The sequence below is a fragment of the Mauremys reevesii genome, linkage group 1 (assembly GCF_016161935.1).
Source record: "Mauremys reevesii isolate NIE-2019 linkage group 1, ASM1616193v1, whole genome shotgun sequence".
NCBI lineage: Eukaryota > Metazoa > Chordata > Testudines > Geoemydidae > Mauremys > Mauremys reevesii.
The window spans coordinates 151435376-151455771 of record NC_052623.1 but is presented as its reverse complement, the minus strand read 5'-3'; the positions used below and the strand labels follow the sequence as shown (position 1 = coordinate 151455771).

The 20396-nt window shown below is 44.1% G+C and overlaps 1 protein-coding gene across 16 annotated transcripts in view; it reads left to right on the top strand.

Moving 5' to 3' along the window:
- Positions 1 to 20396, top strand: part of DMD (dystrophin) — a 2035724-nt gene that overhangs the window by 837497 nt on the left and 1177831 nt on the right. For all 16 annotated transcript variants that reach the window (XM_039486264.1, XM_039486496.1, XM_039486317.1 and 13 more), the window contains 2 exons: positions 92 to 333; positions 1914 to 2094. In XM_039486264.1, coding sequence (XP_039342198.1) covers positions 92 to 333; positions 1914 to 2094 — 423 coding nt within the window. The remainder of the gene's footprint in view (positions 1 to 91; positions 334 to 1913; positions 2095 to 20396) is intronic.

Here is a 20396-nt window from a genome sequence, read left to right as displayed (position 1 = left end):
AGACTGAGTTATTAAATTCTTTTCCAGCTTCTTTTTTGTGACTTAAAGTTAAATAAGTATTGAAGTTTTTTTCTTCTTCCTTTCTTTCTAGAGGGTCTTAATGCTGACAACATCAAACAAGCCTCAGAGCAGTTGAACAGTCGCTGGATTGAGTTCTGTCATTTGCTGAGTGAGAGACTGGCGTGGCTGGAGTACCAAAATAACATCATTGCCTTCTACTCCCAGCTGCAGCAACTGGAACAGACAGCAATTACTGCTGAAAACTGGCTGAAAGCACAACCTACACCAGCAGCAGATCCTGCTACAGTAAAAATACAGTTGGAAAAGTGCAAGGTTAGAGGCTCTTTTCCAACCCTTTCATTATTATGCTTGATGGGTATTGCTACATTTTGACAGATGATGGCTGCCAGTTTTTCATTATGAGAGTGGAAAATAGTCTTTATATCTTTCAAAACTAGGTATTGTCAATACCTGGTCCATGAACGGTAGCAATGATGAGTGTAAAAGGGCAGGAGGACAGAGTGTGTGGGTGTTAAAATTAAACAGTTCTTTTCAGCAAATAACTAATGCTTGTTCTACTGTACTTTTAACTGATATTGGATGTTGGACTGTTATAGCCATATGACCAGAACATTATGCAATATCTTAATACCATTGATCAATAAAAATAAGTGCCTGTTAAGACTTGAAAAGTCAGCTCCTCCTCATTGTTTTTGCTGATTTCCTTGGGTAATTTAATGGTTGTGTTATACTTTGCTAGTTTGTCCTCTGATTGCAGCCCTTCTGGGATTTGGACTTTTGATACAAATTTAGCACACCTTAATTAGGTCCCAAAGCAGCAGACCACTTATACATGTTTAAGTGCTTTGCTGAATAAGAACCTTATTGTAGAGCATTATGCATACTTATGGCAAATACTGATAGTAGCAATCTGAATGTGTATTTTCACATATGAGTTCGTGACATAATTTTAAAGCAACATATTTTTATTGATATGCATATACAAGGAATTTCATAGAGCCGCCTTCTACTCCTGCTATATCTAGCAGGATTTTAGTTTTGCTAACATATGGTTAGTTTATGCCCTAGGTGCCATTGGGCCATCCTAGAGTTCCCAAGTGTAATTGAACCTGACTCAAGAAGCAGTATTCCAGTGTGTGTAGTGTATCACAGTGAAGCCTGTCCCTTTTTATGGTCCTGGACAACTCTGTAGGTGGGGATGCTAAAATCATGTCATGATCATTACCCTTGCCCTGCTGGCCTCTTTCCGGCAACTGGCACCAATAGGGCCATAGAAGGGAGCACAAAGCATATGCTGATTTAGGATTTTGGACAGCTCTTGTGCATGGGCACAAGTGTGGAGAGATCCTTACACAAAATCTGGATGCAGACCTGAAATTTCCAACTTGAGTCTATTGCTACTTTCTAGGGAAGCTCAGCCAATACCAAGATATTTTTTCTACTCTTATACAGACACCTGCAGCAGTCACCTTTAAAAAGTGAATCATCATCAACAGTTACCATTTCATAACATGTCAAATTCCCGAGTTATTTCTTATTCTCAGTATAAGAAAGTAGTTTCATATCTGATACCACAAATGAGTAACTGTTGCTACATTTGACTTTTTATGGGGACCACTCTGCAGTGAAGATTGAAGGACTTCACTGAGTATATTAGAATTTGACTGGACAAAACACTGGTGATTTACACAGTAGAGAATAATTCTAATCTGGCACTAAAGTGAACTAAGTAAACTAGTACTTTAGTTCTTCTCCATGACCATTTTCTGTTTCAGGAATTAGGAATATCTGATGTTCTCTTGCCCTCTTTTATTCCATAAAAACAGTGGTGATCTGATGAAGAATTTCTTGTAGGATGATTTTATTCAGGAATGTTTGTCTTCACCATACAGGATGAAGTCTCCCATTTGTCAGCCCTTCAGCCTAAAATTGTGCAGCTAAAGCTTCAAAGTAAAGCACTGAAAGAAAAAGAGCAAGGGCCAATGTTCCTTGATGCAGACCTTGTAGCTTTTACTAACCACTTCAAACAAGTTTTTGCTGATGTACAGGCCAGAGAGAAACAGCTACAGACCAGTAAGTGGTGTTCATGGCTAGAAATTACTGTACCCAAGAAATTTTTTTGCAACAGAATGTATTTTAATTTGCTTCTTTCTACCCAATGTTGCTCTACAAAAGGGAAGTGAGTTGTGGTGGTCTATCTTCTGTAACTGTTTCAGAAATATCTGTTAATCAGTTTAGTGCATGTTTAATAATGTGGACACATAAGAAATTAAAGATTTACTTGCAATCACAACGCACACTTAGAAATGCCCTATCACACAGCATTCCCAGGATAGCACACATATGGCCAGTACTTTCCAGCAACACCAAACAGCCTTGATATAACTGTCCAGTTAAACCAGATTTACTTCTATTGGGTGCCACTGAAGAAATGCAAAGCAGATAGATTGTACCAGTGAATCTAGCCTACAGAATTGTGTAGTGCAGGTGGCTAACCCTGAGAGAGACAAAACAATAGTAGAGGCGTCACTGCTATATTTGAATCCCATCACTGAGATATTTTTATGTGAATTGTAAAGAAAGATTTTGAAATTAATCTTGAGTATTGTAGAGATAAGTCAGTGTATAGCTATCAAAGAGCATTGAAAAAATATTTAAGCCAAAATTTGGAGAACCATTAAGTGCTTGGTTTTGCAACTTTTTTACTCATGTTGGAAATCACTTACTCAAGCAAGTACTCCCAGTGGTGATAATGAGACTACTAGTGTGTGTCACCAACATTTGCATAATCTAAGCCTTACATTTACTGTCCCAAGTTCTGGTTTTGCTTTTTTAATACTCAGATACTACTTGAAAATCTGGCTTATTTTCCCTCTGTTCATATTTTAATGGGGGCGTTATAGGAATCTGTTTTCTGGAAAGGCAATGCACATAAGGAAGCAAACATGCAGTTGCTTGCAGGGCTTTGCGAGGCTTCAGGCGGGATAGGAGCTGGGAGAGTGAAGAAGTAGACACAGTAGAGAAGTACATCGGCATAAATATTGCTCAACTGATAAATCAACTCTGATGATACGTTGGTAATGAACAACAGAAAGGCATACAGAGAATGAACAAAAATATATATTTGTAGCTAAACCATCTTTTCAGATTGACAGCACCCTTTTTACTTCTGTTTGAAGATGATGCATTATTGATACTCTGAGATATAATACATTAGAAAATATATTAAGTCCATTGACGACAATGGGAGAAAAGAAAATGCAAATGGGTCTAAATCTTAACACTGAGACATTTTTTTTCATTTTATTAAATTGTCCGTCCACTGTGGAGCTAAAACACTGAATAGAAGAGTTGTAAGAGTGGGGTTTGTGCTTAGGTTTCAAATTAGCTTTCCAAATGAACTCTTGATAAGATAAAGTGGCTATCAAAAACATTCAACATCTTAAAAATATATATATATACTTACTTCTATTTCTAAGTTTCCTTGTTCGCAGTGAAAGAAGATATTTAGTATTTGATGCTTTTCCAGTGCAACCAAAATCTGAAGTACATACCCCAAACCAAACCCCTTTATCCTAACCTACCCCATTGTATACTTTAAAAGAATTCAGATCTTGGTCCAAACTTCACAGCTCAAGCAAATCTCTCCTGATTTTTGGAGGAGAGAGGAATGGGTTTTTATATCCTGCTCTGCTCCAAAAATCCATTTGATCCAACTCACTCTGTACTGATCATTTTATGTCCGTATGCATGTGCATTTTCCTGTATTTCCCTAAATGACTGGCTGAAACAGCATTGTGATTCTGCAGTGATGGTTCATTAGACACTAATTTATTAATTAGATTAGATTCAAGACGGGACTCGGTGATAGCATGGTGTAGTAGATTAGGCAGGCAGCTAGGAGATGGCTCTGGTCTCAATTCTGTCACTGACTTGCTGTGTGGCCTTGAGCAAGTCACCTAAACTCTCCAGGATTCATTTTCACCCTCTCTAAAATGGGGATTAAAGTACTTATCTACTGATGTACCAACCACAATGGGGTGTTAAGGAAAATAATTATCTTATGTATGTAAAATGTAAAGCTATAGCTGCTAAGTTCTATATATGCCAAGTACGATTATTCATCACGTGCTCAGATGCATCAAATTTTCAAAAACCAGAAAGGTTTACACCGCAGACACCCCATTTAAAAATCTGTGCAAGGAAGCTTTATACTATTTAAATTTGAAAAGAAGTATATACTAAACACATTTGTTCACAAATGACTTACCCAAGGACAAACAGTGGCAGAACTGGGAACAGAACGAAGGTAATCATAAATCCTAATTTATATAATCATACGCATATATGATTGCTCATGTTTTTTTCCGTTATTTACCGCTTTTGAATTAAATCGTCTTTTTCAAAAGTAGGAAAATATTATGCCACTGTTAAAAATTGACTTTACTTCTGATTAAAGATATTGAGTATTCCAGTAATAATCAGTAATGTGTGCATACACACACACACACAGAGTTCATACATTTTATTTATTCTGTATAACAGAAAATGTCTGCATTTCATTGTAAGATTAGATATTTACACATCTTGTTTGCATAAATTCTTTCTGGTTAATTTCTTTTGTAGATTAAATTTTCTGAGTTGTGAATAGCCTTTGGCAGCCCTAGCAGCAGCAGTGCCTGTGTCTTCACTTTATTTGATTAGTATCCCAAATGTGATAAACGAGGCTTTGTTTGACTCAACATTAGGTTTTGTTAAATTCCTTTGTCTCTTGGTGGCTGAGGACCACAATGTTTTGGAGAGATCAGAAATCTTTATTTTCCAGGTGTGTGGGTTTTTTGTTTTCTGGGTTTTATTTTTTTGTTTTTGTTTGTTTGTTTGTTTTTTGGGGGGGAGTACTTGGCCAGGATACTTGGCCAGGACACTGGTTTATGTGGAGGGTAATTTGCAGCTAGTTTCATTATTATCTTGCTCAAGAATGAGAGGTTGGACAGTGAGATCTGCTTATCTTGAGCTGTACAAGATCTGTTTAGTCAAGAGAGGAGGTGTCTTGGGAGTAGTCCGACTATTTAATGCTTTGAGGGTGGTTGACAGGTTCCCTTAATCCAAGTTGGTTGACAAATTCTGACAGTAGGGGAGCTAAAGTATTCCCTGATATCTTTCATCAGCCGTGATTGGCATAGATCTGAATCACAGGTCCTAAGTGATTCTTTCCAATGCTTGCTGAATGTCTTGCTCTGTGACCGTGATGGGGCATTTTTTCCAACCTTGTCTCAGTATACTGCTGTCTAAACAGGGCATTGTAGCTACAGGTAGTCTTCGTTGAGAAATGTGTCAGTTGTTCCTCACATTGAGGGGAGCTGCTCTCTGGGGTGGCATAGCAGAAGGTGATCTGCATTGACAAAGGGATTCATGGCTCAGAAAAGTTCTTCATAATGACATTTAGCATGCGGGATGGTAGCAGAGAAGAATTTCAGCTTGGAGGAGGCAAAAGTAAGGTTACATTCCTGACATTCCTTTTTGCGGTCTCCTACTCTTCACAAATACAGTGCTCATTCATTGCTTCTTCCTTCCTATGGTGATCCCACTTCGGAAAGTGGGTTTGTAGAAATGTCCTTGTGAGGTTCCAACCATATTTCCATCAGGAATTTTAACGTCAAACCTATTCAATTTACAATTCAAAAAGATATTTTTTTCTAAGTGCCCAATCTGCAAACCCAGCCTGAAATTTGAAAGTTAAACTGGTTTCTTTCTGGATTACTTACACTTGTTAACCTGGGAAATGTTAAGGAAAAAATCCTTACCCTGCACAGACCACTGTCTCCATCAAACTAGGATTAAAACATAGTCATCCAAGTGGGAAGAACATGATCTGTACCTGTAAACTCAAGGACCCAGCTAAATTCCATAGTATCTTCAAAGAATCCATACCAAACAGAAGAGCTTAGGAAAAATCTGGTGAGACGCGCCAAGTAATAATTGGAGATATACCAATCTCCTAGAACTGGAAGGGACCTCAAAAGGTCATCAAGTCCAGCCTTCTGCCTTCACTAGCAGGACCAATTTTTGCCCCAGATCCCTAAGTGGTCCCCTTAAGGATTGAACTCACAACCCTGGGTTTAGCAGGCCAATGCTCAAACCTCTGAGCCAAGTAGCAACTGAGATTCCTGTAACCAGAGCTTATATAAAATTTTGTTGCTGATGCATGGGAAAGAACAGAATCTATTTGATTCCTCCATAGCTACATTGTATCCACAATGCTAATAACAGGAACAAGTGGTAAGAATGCTTGTTTGAACGGAGATAAGTTTGTACTCAGGATGCAGAAATGTTGAGTACTAATGATAACACTTAGATCACATATAGCCCTTCTCAGCCATAGATCTAAAAAAGTGCCAGCTCTACACTGATATTTTTTGAAGTAGAACTGCACTAAAAAAAAAACCACTCCTCCTCTCACATATCTGATGGTTGGTTTGTCAATGCACCAAAAAAGAGAGCATAAAACGAAAACCTTAAAGCGAGTCTCAAATCTGTTTTGTTTTGTTTTTTGTTCTCCTCCCTTAAGCAAGTGGCTCATTCATACCATGGTATGGTATCTTTGTTAGATAAACTGCAAATGAAGGGCCATATAGTTAATTATGATGATGGATCTTTTTAGTAGCATGCATGTTACCCTTTTTTCTTCCTTTTCAAAAGAAAAAATTTGGAATGTTTTCACTTTCTTAGTCATTTTGAGCTGATTTGCTTTCTTCCCTCTACCCCCATCTCCCACCGTATCCTTTTTCAGGATATTCTACCATTTCCCCTGATAGCCAGTGTGAATCCAGTAACTTCAATAACTGCTGTATCCAAGAGTTCATGCAACTGGCAATCTCAGGCCTGGTCTACACTAGGCGTTTAAATCGGTTTTAGGAGCGTAAAACCGATTTAACGCAAAAAACATCCAACACACAGAACCGGTTTCTGTACTCCTCCTAACGAGAGAAATAGCTAGTATCGGGTATAACATATCGGATTAGGGTTAGTGTGGGCTGGCTGATGTATTTTGGCCTCCTCCGGGGCTAGTCCACACCAGTGGTGACCTCTGGAGGTCAGGTAAACAGGAAAGCCCCCCGAACTTTTGCTGTTTGCCCAGCGTGGAGCTCCAATCACGCGGGTGGTGATGCAGTCCGAAATCAAAATAAAAAAAGCTGATGTGATCGCTGTAAGGGCAGGGCAAAATCGTTCTATCAGCTCCTCCGTTACAGAAAAATTCATCAGAATTTTTTTTAAAATCTCAGACAGACGCCATAGCAGGACTCAGCGCGCTGCAGCGTGACAAGCGTAACGGGAAGCCAAAAAATCAAAAATGCTCTCATGGGATGGGACTGACCAAATGCTACTAGGGTCAAACACAGTGTCATCGGTCAGGGGCAGCTTGGCAATCTCTCACCCACCCCCCCCCCCCACCCCCCCCAAAGGTAAACAATCCTCTCTCTTTTTTACATACATGTCACCCTACGGAATGCTGCAGATAGAGAGCCGATATGCAGCACTCAACAAACATCCACACTTCCCCCCCATGGGCGGTTGATGGTACAATATGATGGAAATCCATCCTCATCATCAGCCTCAGCTGATGGTACAATAAGCTTAAATGCAACAGGGGCTGAGCTCCATCAGCCCCACCCCCTTCATGTAGAAGAAAAAGTTGCCCCTGGACTAGCAGTGGGAGGATGGCTTCTTCTCTCTCACACTGCACTTTGTGTGTCTGGTCTATCAGCTAGCATAGCAGCTGGGCCTTCCCTTCCCTTCTGGGAAGAACGGAAATCACAGGTGGGGGTTTTTAGGAGGGTTCTATGATACGGTGGTTCTCTAGTTACACTTGCCTATTATTAGGCAGTACTTCTTCTTTTTTTAGATAAAGGAGGGGATTGGCTCTCGAGTCCCAATTTTTTTTTTTTTGTTTTGGCCTGGCTGATCGGCGGGGGGGGCACTATGACAACAGCTAACAAACAAAAGGATGCAATAATATGTAATGGCAATTCTTGGCTTTTTTTTTGCTGGCTGAGCGGGCAGGGGCACTAGCAACAACTACAAAAAAATACTAAAGCCATGATCATCTGATCATAATTTATGGAAGAATTTAGGATGATGCAAAAGCAAAAGCATGCTCTGTGTAGCGCTGCTGAATCGCTGTGTGACGCATCTATACACATACGGTGAGAGTGAGGTGCAACAAAAAAACCAACAATGCCATGCTATGCCATGCCTGCCTGGCATCTGCCAGAAAAAAAAAAAAAAAGGCACAAAATGCTTGTCTGCGTTGCTTTTAGACGAAGGACATTTACATTTGCACCCCCCCCCACCCATTTTTTTTTTTTTTTATCACAACCCGAAGTTCCAAGGGGCGGGGAGCTGCGAGGAACTATGGATAGCTATAGGAATAGCTACCCACAGTGCAAGAAATCAGAAATCGGCGACGGACCATGACGCCACACCACCGATTTAATGTGCTTAGTATGGCCGCTCCACCCGATTTTATTTTTAAAAATTTTTAAAATTTAAATATTATGCGGAATAATCCGTGATGTAGTAGTAGCCCTCAGTATAGCTCCCCAAGACTATGCAAAACACAGTCACCACAATAAGATCAACATTTTGGTTTTCCTTCTTTCATGTTTTTCTTTATTTAAAGAATGTTTTAAACCTTGAATATTTCAGTCTTGCATAAGATTCTGTAATTTAGAGACTGAATTTGCACAAAATGACACAGAATCCTATGATAAATATTGCTTTTTTTTTCAGAATGAACATTGTCTATTTAAAAATAAAGTGCTGTGTCTTATGAATCATGCACATGCAAATTATATTTGAGTCCCCAAGCAGATATAGGCTATGCATTATTTTTAAAAACACTTACTTTTCTTCAATTAATATAAAATATTCCTTTGAATTGGCTTTTTGGAGGGTTTTTTTGCTAGTTCTGTATTTTTTTTAAAAAAATTCTGCTTCCCAAGATGTCATTTGTGGTTCAACACAGTTTAATAAGCAGCACAGATGTAATTTCATTTTTATTAGGCTATATATTTTCTCATATTAGTGTTTCCCCTTTAAAAAAGAAACAAGTTATCTATAGAATTAATCTTTATTGGATATTGTCCTTTCCTGTATGTCCAATTTATCTTCCCCTCCTACCTTCCCCCTCCCTCAATGATAAATGAAAATTAAAATTTATGGGTGGGGGAATGCGTGTAATATCATCTAATAAAACAATTGAATCATTTTTTATTATATTAGTTCATTAATTCTTGTAAGGCTGGTAAAACCCTGCCTGTACCATTTCTTTTAACAAGAAGATAAATCAGAGAAAAGGAATTGTTAAAGCACTTTCAGAGCATTGATGATGTTGCCTGACAATATAATGGAAGATTCTAAAAGGTTGCACTTTGATGGTTTCTGATGACATGGAGGGAAAAAGGGATTGGGGGGAACCCACAGCTCTTATCAGTATAAGAAGAAAAGCAGAAAAGCTTCTCAAAGGTTGGACTTTGATGATCAGCTTCAAGGATAAGTACAACAAAATAAGTGAAAGGAAGAAAGTATGTTCCTAGGAAAGGAGTTGTGAGAAAAGTATGGTAGTTCATATGATTTAAAAAAAAATTAGGTGATCAGTCATGGTTGCTATTTTATGCCTTTTTTAGTGCAGATTTATGAGATTCAAGGTAATTCATTCATTGCAGGAAACAATTGTATCAGTTGAAATGATTCCATTGATTCAAATTTGCTGCCTGTCTTCTACTGTAACACTGAGCTGATGAATGGTGAATTTACCCTGATTATAGGGGGAACAAGTAGATAGGGTGTGTGTATGGAGAATGTTCGCTGGCCCGACTGAGACTGGAATAAAATCTCTCCTACTTAATTTCAGGTGGTGGAAAAGAAATCTGTTTAATAAGTATATGGGGGGAAGGGGAGAAGAACTGTTTTCAAATGTTGCAGTATTTTTTTCTGCTTGCTAAAAATAAATAGATGGCTATTTTCGTCTTAATGAATTTCTCAGTCTGAGCTCACTCTTGTCCTTTTTCTTGGCATTTTTTACAGCCCTCGCTGCCACTGAATCCTGTGGCACCTTATAGACTAACAGACGTTTTGCAGCATGAGCTTTCGTGGGTGAATACCCACATCCGACGAAGTGGGTATTCGCCCACGAAAGCTCATGCTGCAAAACGTCTGTTAGTCTATAAGGTGCCACAGGATTCTTTGCTGCTTTTACAGAACCAGACTAACACGGCTACCCCTCTGATACTTGACTGCCTCTGAGTGCTTTGATGAATTGGGGCCCCAACTGATTTTCCCCATGCTCACACAGGAAGTCTGTGGCAAAACTGTGAATTGCTTACCCAAATCCTTGCCCCACATCTTAACCCAAAGGACCATCCATCCTTTCTTTGCCACGAAGTAAAAATGTAGATATAATATTTCCCAAGAATTTAAGAAATCAAAGTAAAATATCACTATATATATTGACCCAAAAATGAAGTCCTAGATCAAGTCCACTGTCGGTGGCATCTGACATGGCTTTGTGTCAATGGGGTGTTTCTCTTTTTAAAACTTCAGGCCCAAAATTTGGGTTCACAGAGATTGTTCCGCTTTTAAAGAAAGGGATAAAGCTTTTCTTCAACTAAACAAATAGTTTTAGGTATTTCTTATTGAAGGGAAATTTTGTCAACATTTCAGTTATATTCAGTGATTGCCTTCAAATAAACCAAATGTCCTATTAAAATTAAGGGTGATCTGCTCAGGACACATAGGTGAATGAAAAATAGGCACAGTGATGGAGTTAATCATCAGGGCAGAACCTTATTAATTTAACAATGGGGAGGGGCCCTATCTGCACACCCTCTTTCATAAATCTGGCATTTAATTGAGTCTAGTTTGACATTACAGCATACACACTATATAATAACTTTGAGTGAAGGCTCTGCCTAACCCTTAGGACACAGCTCGTTTCTGAATCCTCATACTCTCTCATTTGTGAGAAGGGTTAGAGGGTATTCAGAGGGCCCTCAGTCTGTGAAGTCTTCAGGTCTGCCCTTCTTAAAGGCAAAAGGTCTCCCAGCTTTTATTTACCTCAGGAATCTGGTTCTGTCGCTGTTATCTGCCTGGGCTTCCAGCGGCAAGTTGCAATGGACTAACCTTCCTAGAATCCTCCTAGCATTAAAATTCCTACTCTTCATTATTTTAACTTAAATGTTGCTTCCTCAAGGCTGCAGAGAAAGGTGAAAAAAACTGTGAATCCCTGCCAATTTGGTCCAACAGGGGAAAAAATCCTTCCTGATCCCAAAATAGGTTATTGGTCATACCCACAGCACTCTGGAAATGCAGCTGACTATCAGGGAGGCTGAGCAGGGCAGTAATAGTGGCAAAATGGCCCCCAGATGCCTAGAAAGACTTTGACTCTCATGGCCCCTTCTTCTCCCCAAATGAATCAAGTCTCTTAATTCCCCAGTCCTGGCTGTCCAATAACTGGTAGAGAAGCCCCACCCCCAGGCACTCTCCTATGTCCACTATGAGGCACAAAAGCTCAGTTTCTACATGACTGGGCCTAAGCTCTCCCCTCTATCTCCCAGGAGTTGCTCATCACCAGATGGTCTGAGCAAACTTCCCTTTGCTGAGATGGGAAGGGGCATTTGTATCTTAGGAAATAATGCAACATTTTTCTGCTACTGCTTTTCCCTTCTAGTGTCTGAGGCAGAGGGTCATTAACTTACATTCTTCCTTCTGGGTAATGTTTCATTATGGTCCTGTCACTAGACCAATGATTCTACTGCAGAGATACTCTGTCTTCCTGACTTCTGTCCATGCAGTTTTTATGATGGAGCAGAACTCATACTTGAGCACATCTATATCTGTAAAAGCAGCAAAGAGTCCTGTGGCAAAGAGTCCTGAGGATTAAACAAGGACTGTGAATGGCTTGCCAACTACAAAACCAATTTCTCCTCCCTTGGTTTTCACACCTCAACTGCTAGAAGAGGGCCTCATCCTCCCTGATTGAACTAACCTCGTTATCTCCAGCCTGCTTCTTGCTTGCAAATTGCCCATGGAAATTTCCACTACATGCATCCGACGGAGTGGGTATTCACCCACGAAAGCTCATGCTCCAAAACTTCTGTTAGTCTATAAGGTGCCACAGGACTCTTTGCTGCTTTTACAGATCCAGACTAACACGGCTACCCCTCTGATCTATATCTGTGTTTATCATGTGGGCTTTAATGCACATATTGATGGTATTGACTCCTGGAATTGCAGTGTCCTGCATCTGAGAAGATATATATATGTGTGTATAATTTCCTCTTTATTCACCTATGCAAAGTAATGTTGTCACCTTCAACAGCTAATTCAAGCCCGTTTTAAATGCCACAGTCCACGCTAAAGTCCACTTCGTAGTAAAAACAGTCCCTGTTCAACCCCAAAATAAAGTAAGGTTACACAATGCAGCAATTTTTCAATCTTATTCAGAAGTCACCGTTCCCAGGTCACCCACCCAACAGTCATTAGCCACTCGCTCACAGTTCCTTTAGCTCCTGTTCCAGGACCCCACATTCCTGGTCTTCTACCTGACCCACGTCTCTCCACAACTCTTCTCCCACAGCCCCAGGTCAGATCTCCTGCGACAGAGCCCCCTGCAGTGTTTCTCTCGGACAGACCTCTCTCCCTCTAAGTGTGCCTGCTCCTGGGATCCACCCTCCAGCATCAAACCTCTTGTTATGGTCTCAGCATCTCCCAGCCAGGCTGGTTCTTCCTCTTCTTCATAGAGGCTTCTGTACAAGCTGTCCTTTTACTCTGCAGTGGTTACTCAGTCCTCCCCATCAGCTTTTGCTTTTCCCAATGGCTCAGTGTACCAGCTGTCCACCTCTGCTTCTTTTGCTACTGCTCCTCCCACTTCTGCCCCTCCCCCACATCTCTCCTTTCCTCTTCAGGCAGCTCTCACCTGCCCATCTTCCTCTCTGTATCAGTGCTTTCAGGTAGCTCTGGCTTGCCAGGTTTCTCTCCCCTGAATTACAATGAGTTAATGGGTCACACGTGCACTGGCCCTGTTCCCTCCTGAAGGGCCAGTGTCACCCTGTGATAGCCATCATGACAGCAGGTGTTTGGTAGAGCACTCCAAAATCCTGAATCTTGCAATGATTTCCTGACAACAAGCATGCAATCACAAGGGAGCCTTTCTTCTAAGAGGTGTGCTCCTGCACCACCTCCTTCAGCTAATATTAAAAGTGTAATTGTTGCAATTGCCTGGTACACCAAAAACTTAGCATGCCTGTAATGTGCCAGGTGTATCACAACTCACAGGCAAGCACGGTAGGTGCTTCAGCAGCTAGGTCTTGTAGGTGCTAGCCTCAGTGGGTCACAGTAACCACTGAGACATGGCTAAGGGAAAGGCCATTTTATTAGGGCTGGCAGAAAATGGAAAGTTTTCAGATACTTGAGGCACAGAGCCTTAAATGTTGCAGTTCAACTGAGCAATAGCAGTTCTTGTTTGGACCCCTGGGGCAGTCCATTCTAGAGCCAGGTCTCTTCAGCCTAGTGCCTGGGGTCACCTCTCCAGTCCAGTCTATTTGAACACATAGGAGCTAACAGAGTTCCAGGCACAGTTAGTATCTCTTATTGTGGCCTCCCTGCCCAGCAATTTGCTTCTTCCCTATAAGTCCCATAGATACCTGTACCCGATTGTGATGTCTGGCAGTCACAGCCTGTTCTTCTTCGAGTGCTTGTTCACATTGATTCCAATCAGGTGTGCGTGTGCTGCATCATGGTTGTCAGAAAGTTTTCCCTTAGCAGCTCCCATCGGGTCGGCTGTGGAGCTCCCTGGAGTGGTGCATTCATGGTGCTCAATATATGACCTGCAAGGGCAGTGCCACGTGAACGAGTTTGAGCCACCATCCACCCCGGACACTTTCGAAGCCTCCAGAGACTTAATTGAAATGACGGCTTCACAGCCCCGGCTCTGAGGAACAAGCCTCTGGTACCGATATGTCCGATACCGTCTAGAGGCAAGCAAGGTATGATGCAGTGCTGACAGTCCCTGGCTTGGCACCATCTGTGGCACTGTTTTCAGTCGCTTTTGCTGTGGCACTGCTCCCTGGCACCGTGCTCTGTAAGAACATCTCCGGCACTGGTGTGACGTTCCCCCTCTCCAACACTAAGGGTGGACTAGCACTGATCCCCGGCACTGAGAGAGGACTGGCACCGACACAGAGGACTGACATCGCATCCTCAATCACTGGCACCGATCTATGATACCAGATTCCCAGCGCCGGTCTCCTGCGCAGGGCCCTTCGGCACCACCTTGGTCATCGTGATCAGGGTCTGCTTCCTCGGACTCTGACAGTGATTCATACTATTCCAGGCTTAGTCAGCATAAGTCTCGGAGATGGCAAAGGGATGCACAGCTGACCTGGCAGACACAGTGAAAGCCGCCGGCGCAATGGCCCTTTTGGACTCCCTGGGCTTCCCATCAGACCCAGGGCTCCCTTTCAAGGGGTTCATGGTCGGTAACCTCAGATCACCGACCACCTCACTCTGCCAGGAACGGGCCTACATCTCGGGAATCCGATGCCAGCCTGTCCTAGCTGCCCCCTCAGGCTCAGGTCGCTGCCGATGCTACTCCAGCACAGTACCAGCCACAGGGTCAGGCTACAGCCACTTCGGCTGTAGCCACCACAGGGGCAGGCACTGACCAGGAGGAGGTCAGGGAGCCAGAGGGACAGGTGGACCCAATACCTCCTCTGGCCACCTCATCATCTTCTCCTGACAAGGCTGTGGCGGGGGCTTCAGCTCCAGGCCCTCTGCCGATTGATCAAAGGGCACATCAGGATGTTCTGAGGCAGACTGCCCGCAAGATGGGGTTGCAAGCAGAGGAAGTGATTGAGGCCAAGGACCCCATGGTGGACATTCTTACTCCTGAAGGTCCATCATAGGTAGTTCTGCCATTGATCAAGACAGTTCAGACCGACACCAAGACTCTGGGGCAGACCCTGGCCTCGATTCTGCTGACTGCCAGGGATGTGGAATGCAAATACTTTGTCCCTTCCAAGGACTACACATATCTTTCTCACACCCGCAGCCATGCTTTCTGGTCATGTTGGCAGTCAATGAGAAAGAGTTACAGGGACAGCTCCCAGATCTAAAGAGGCCTTATTGGAAATCCTGGGAGGTGGGTGGGCGTAAGCCTGCCCACATCTAAAAGCCCATCTCCCAGCCTTGCAGGAGGGACCACTGGACCCAGGAACAAACTGAATATGGGGGACAACTAATGAATAACAGGGGTTATTAAAAGGTCACAGGTTCAAAACTAGGGATCCAGAGAACCCTGGACAGCACCCACTGCTCCTCAAAGCTGTCTAGGGAGTTAGCAGATGCTGCCCAGAGGAACTCTTCCTGGATGCATGAAACAAGGGAGGAGCAGAAATAGGCCCCATAGTCACAGAGCACCCCTTCATCTAGCATCCTTCTCCTGATGTTGAAGATGGCCACTTTGGCAAGAACCAGGAGGTGGTCGATGAGGAGGTCTTGCGACTTCGTGTGGCCACAGACAGGGTATGAGAATATAAAAAAGTGCAGGCAGAACCTCAACAGGTGGTTCTGGAGGAGTTGGAATAGGGGCTGCAACCTGGCACATTCAAGATAAGCGTGTGCCAGGTTCTCCCTCATGCTGCAAAAGGGTCAGGAGTTGGGGATGGGGGTGAACCATGCCAGGTACACACCTGTGCTCATGGCTCCAGGAAGGAGCCACCAATGGATCTCTCTGGTGGGCTGTGGGACCAGGGTGGAATATAGGCTGGCCCACCGGGGTTCCTCACCCTCCACAGGTGGTATAGTCCCACCATCTGGTATCAGGGCGAGAAGTGAAACGTGTGGAGCATGAGCGTGCATAGTTGTTTCCTTGGCCTGGTTCAGAAGCAAACCGGCTGCAGGGCACACAGCTGGCTTGGATTGTGGAAAGGAGGGGGCCAGAAGGGCTCATGGGACAGGTACCCGATGAATAGGTCCGGAGGGCCTGGGGTCAGGGGTGGACGGAGGCAAAAAGGATGGACCTTTTCGGTAGGATGGTCTATGCCACTGGGGGCCTTCAGCTGAGGATAGCTAACCAACAAGCTATCCTCGGCAGATATAATTTCAAATCGTGGGCCTCCATGTTCAAGTTTAAAGAGCTGATCCCTATGGACTCTAGGACTGAATTCTCTGCCATTGTGGAGGAAGGGAAGGTGGTGGCATGGACCTCACTGCAGGCATTCCTAGACTCTGCGGGCTTGGCTGCCCACACCCTCTCCTCAGGCACAGCCATGAGAAGGACATCATGGCTTCATGTGTCCGGGCTACCCCCGGAGTTGCAGCAAACCCGGGAGGACCTTTCCTTTGATGGCGCCAAGCTGTTCTCCGAACAGACAGACTCCAAGCTGCATAGCTTGAAAGATTCCAGGGTGACAATGAAGTCATTGGGAATGCAGACACTGGCAATCCAACGCAAGCACTTCAAGCCCCAACCACAACAACAGAGCCCATATCCTCCTCAGCCAAGGCAGGATTTCTGTAGATGAAGGGGCAGGAATGGCAGGCGCAAGCCTTCCAACCTCGCTTTGGGGCAAGGCCAAGGCCAGTCCAAACCTTCATCAGGCTCTAAACAGGTCTTTTGAAGGGATGCCTGAGGAAGGCACCCCTCTCTCTCCCCCGGATTCTTACCCGTGTTTTCTGAATCATCTTTCCCACTTCTGTTGTGCTTGGTCCCAAATAACATTGGACCGCTGGATTCTTTGCACTGTAGAAGTGGAATATTCTCTCCAATTTTGCTCCTACCCTCCCTCCCACCCCCTCTTTGGGGACCCTTCTCATGAACAATTCCTTATCCAGGAGGTGCAGGAGCTTCTCAACATAGGATCAGTGGAGGAGGTTCCTCAGGAGCTATGGGACAACGGATTCTACTCCTGCTATTTCCTAATTCCCAAGGCAAAGGGAATCAGACCAATTCTAGACCTGCGAGGACTCAACAAGTTAATGGTGAAGTTGAAGTTCCGCATGGTCTCCCTGAACTCTATTATCCTTTCCCTGGATCCGGGAGACTGGTATGTCACCCTCAACATGAAAGATACATAGTTTCACATAGCCATTTGGCCTGCGCGCAGACGTTTTCTCTGGTTTGTGGTCAACCACAAACACTATCAGTTCACGATCCTCTCATTCGGTCTGTCAACAGCCCCCCGAGTATTCACCAAGTGCATGTCGGTCGTAGCAGCCTTCCTCCAGAGGAGGCAGGTGCAGGTACACCCGTACCTAGACTACTGGCTACTCAGGGGATGTACCAGGGAGCAGGTGGAGTCTCAAGTCCAATTGTTCAGATCCACTTTTGAGAGACTGGGATTCCTCCTCAACATGAACAAGTCAACCTTATCACTGATCCAAAGAATAGAATTCATCGTAGCGGTGCTGGACTCGGTTCAGGCAAGGGTGTTCCTGACAGAGACTCGATTCCAGGCCATGGCTGAAATTATCCAAAGCCTCAGGTGGTACCCGACCACTAATGCAAGGAGCTGCCTGAGTCTCTTTGGCCACATGGCAGCCTGCACTTACGTGGTCCAGCATGGCAGAATGAGGCTCAGACCCCTTCAAGTGTGGCTCGCGTTGGTATACTGCCCGGGGTGCAATGGGCTGGACTTGGTAGTGACAGTGCCAGGACATATATTTGAGTCTCTACATTGATGGCTCAACCTTCAGATGGTATGCAAAGGTGTTTCTTCAATACTTCCTTGTCCCTAGTAATAGACACATCAGCTCTGAGTTGGGGGGTGCATCTGAGAGATCTCTGAATACAGGGCCTGTGGTCGCTGGATGAGCTCTCCCTCCATTTCAATATCAGGGAGCTCAGAGCAGTGCGACTAGCATGCCAAACTTCCCAGTGCGTAGCAGTGATGACAGACAACACCACTGCTATGTTTTACATCAAGAAGCAGGGTGGAGCTCATTCCTCCCCACTATGTCAGGAAACCCTCCAGCTATGGGAGTTCTGCATAAGAACATAAGAATAGCCATACTGGGTCAGACCAAAGGTCCATCCTGCCCAGTATCCTGTCTACTGACAGTAACCAATGCCAGGTGTCCCAGTGGGAGTGGACCTAACAGATAACGATGAAGTGATTTCTCTCCTGCCATCTATCTCCACCCTCTGACAAACAGAGGGTAAGGAATGACACCATTCCTTACCCATCCTGGCTAATAGCCATTAATGGACTTAACCTCCATGAATTTATCTAGTTCTCTTTTAAACCCTGTTATAGTCCTAGCCTTCACAACCCCTTCAGGCAAGGAGTTCCACAGGTTGACTGAGCGCTGTGTGAAGAACAACTTCCTTTTATTTGTTTAAAACCTGCTGCCCATTAATTTCATTTGGTGGCCCCTACTTCTTATATTATGGGAACAAGTAAATAACTTTTCCTTATTCACTTCCTCCACGCCACTCATGATTTTATATACCTCTATCATATCTCCCCTTAGTCTCCTCTTCTCCTTCCAGAAACACAGCCCGGGTTCAATCACAGATGCGTTCCTGCTACCCTGGGGAGACTGTCTCATGTTTGCCTTCCCACCGGTCCCACTCATGCACAAGGTGCTGCCCAAGATACACAGGGATAAAGTGCAGATAATTCTGCTGACCCCAGCATGGCCAAGCAACACAGGTACACCGCGCTTCTGGACACTCCGATTGTGCTTCCACTCTGCCCCAATCTGATCACTCAGAACCACGGTCACCTCCACCACCTAGACCTCTAGTCCCTCCACTTCACGGCCTGGGAGCTTCATGGTTAAACCCCATGAAGCTCCTATGCTAGGAGCCAGTAAGGGAGGTTCTACTTGGCAGCAGGAAACCATCCACCTGGTGGAAGAGTTGCTGGCGGGCCCAGCAACACACACCTCCACTCCAGGTGTCCATACCACTCATCATGGAGTACCTTATACATCTCAAACAGCAAGGACTAGCAGTGCCATCCACCAAGGTGCACCTAGCTGCTGGGGCATTCCATCCGGGAGAGTCTGGACATATTCGCTAACCCCATGGTAAGGCGTTTCCTCTAGGGCCTGGAACATCTATTTCCACAGATTAGAAAGCCTGTTCCCGCATGGGACCTTAACCTGGTCTTCTCCAGGCTAATGGGGCCCCTTTTGAACCCCTGGCGACTTTTACCCTGCTCTATTTGTTGTGGAAGGTGGCTTTCCTGGTCACCATCACACCAACCAGGCAGGTGTCTGAGTTAAAGGCTCTGACCTCTGACCCACCCTACACTGTCTTCCACAAGGACAAGGTGCAGTTCAGGCATCACTCAGTCTTCCTCCCTAAAGTAGTGTCATAATTCTACACTAGTCAAGACATTTTTCTACCAGTCTTCTACCATAAGCCTCTCACCAGTACCCAAGAGCAGAGCCTGCACTCACTGGATGTTCGAAGAGCGCTAGCATTCTACATCGAGCACATCAAGCCATTCAGGAAGTCGAACCAGCTGTTCGTGGTGGTGGCAGACCAGATGAAAGAACTCCTGGTCTCATCTCAAAGAATATCTTCCTTGATCACAGCCTGCATCCACACATGTTACGAGCTGGCCAAGGTCCCAGCCACAACTCTTATGGCACATTCCACAAAGGCACAAGCCTTGTCAGCTGCATTCCTGGCCCAGGTCCCAATACAAGAGATTTGCAGGGCAGAAACTTGGTCATCAGTGCATACATTCACCTCTCACTATGCTATCACCTGATATGCCAGAGATGATGCAGCATTCGGCAGGATGGTACTCCAATTCGTGATTCCTTAACTTTGACTCCACCTCCGGGGTAGGGCTTGGGTGTCACCTGATTGGAATCAATGTGAACAAGCACTTGAAGAAAAAATGGTTACTCACCTTCTTGTAACTGTTCTTTGAGATGTGTGCGAGCTGACCTTATCTGTGAAGACCAAGGCAAAAAAAGCATTGAGTACTCAAGCTTTTTCCACATCATCTGTCACTAGGTTCCCTCTCCCATTCATTAAGGGTCCCATACTTTCCCTGACCTTTTTCTTGTTGCTAACATAGCTGTAGAAACCCTTCGTTACCCTTCACAACCCTTGCTAGCTGCAATTCCAGTTGTGTTTGGCCTTCCTGGTTACACCCTTGCATGCTCGAACAATATTTTTATACTCCTCCCTAATCATCTGACCAAGTTTCCATTTCTTGTAAGCTTCCTTTTTGTGTTTAAGCTCACCAAAGATTTCACTGTTAAGCCAAACTGATTGCCTGCCATATTTATTATTCTTTCTCCACATCAGGATGGTTTGTTCCTGCACCCTCAATAAGGCTTCTTTAAAATAC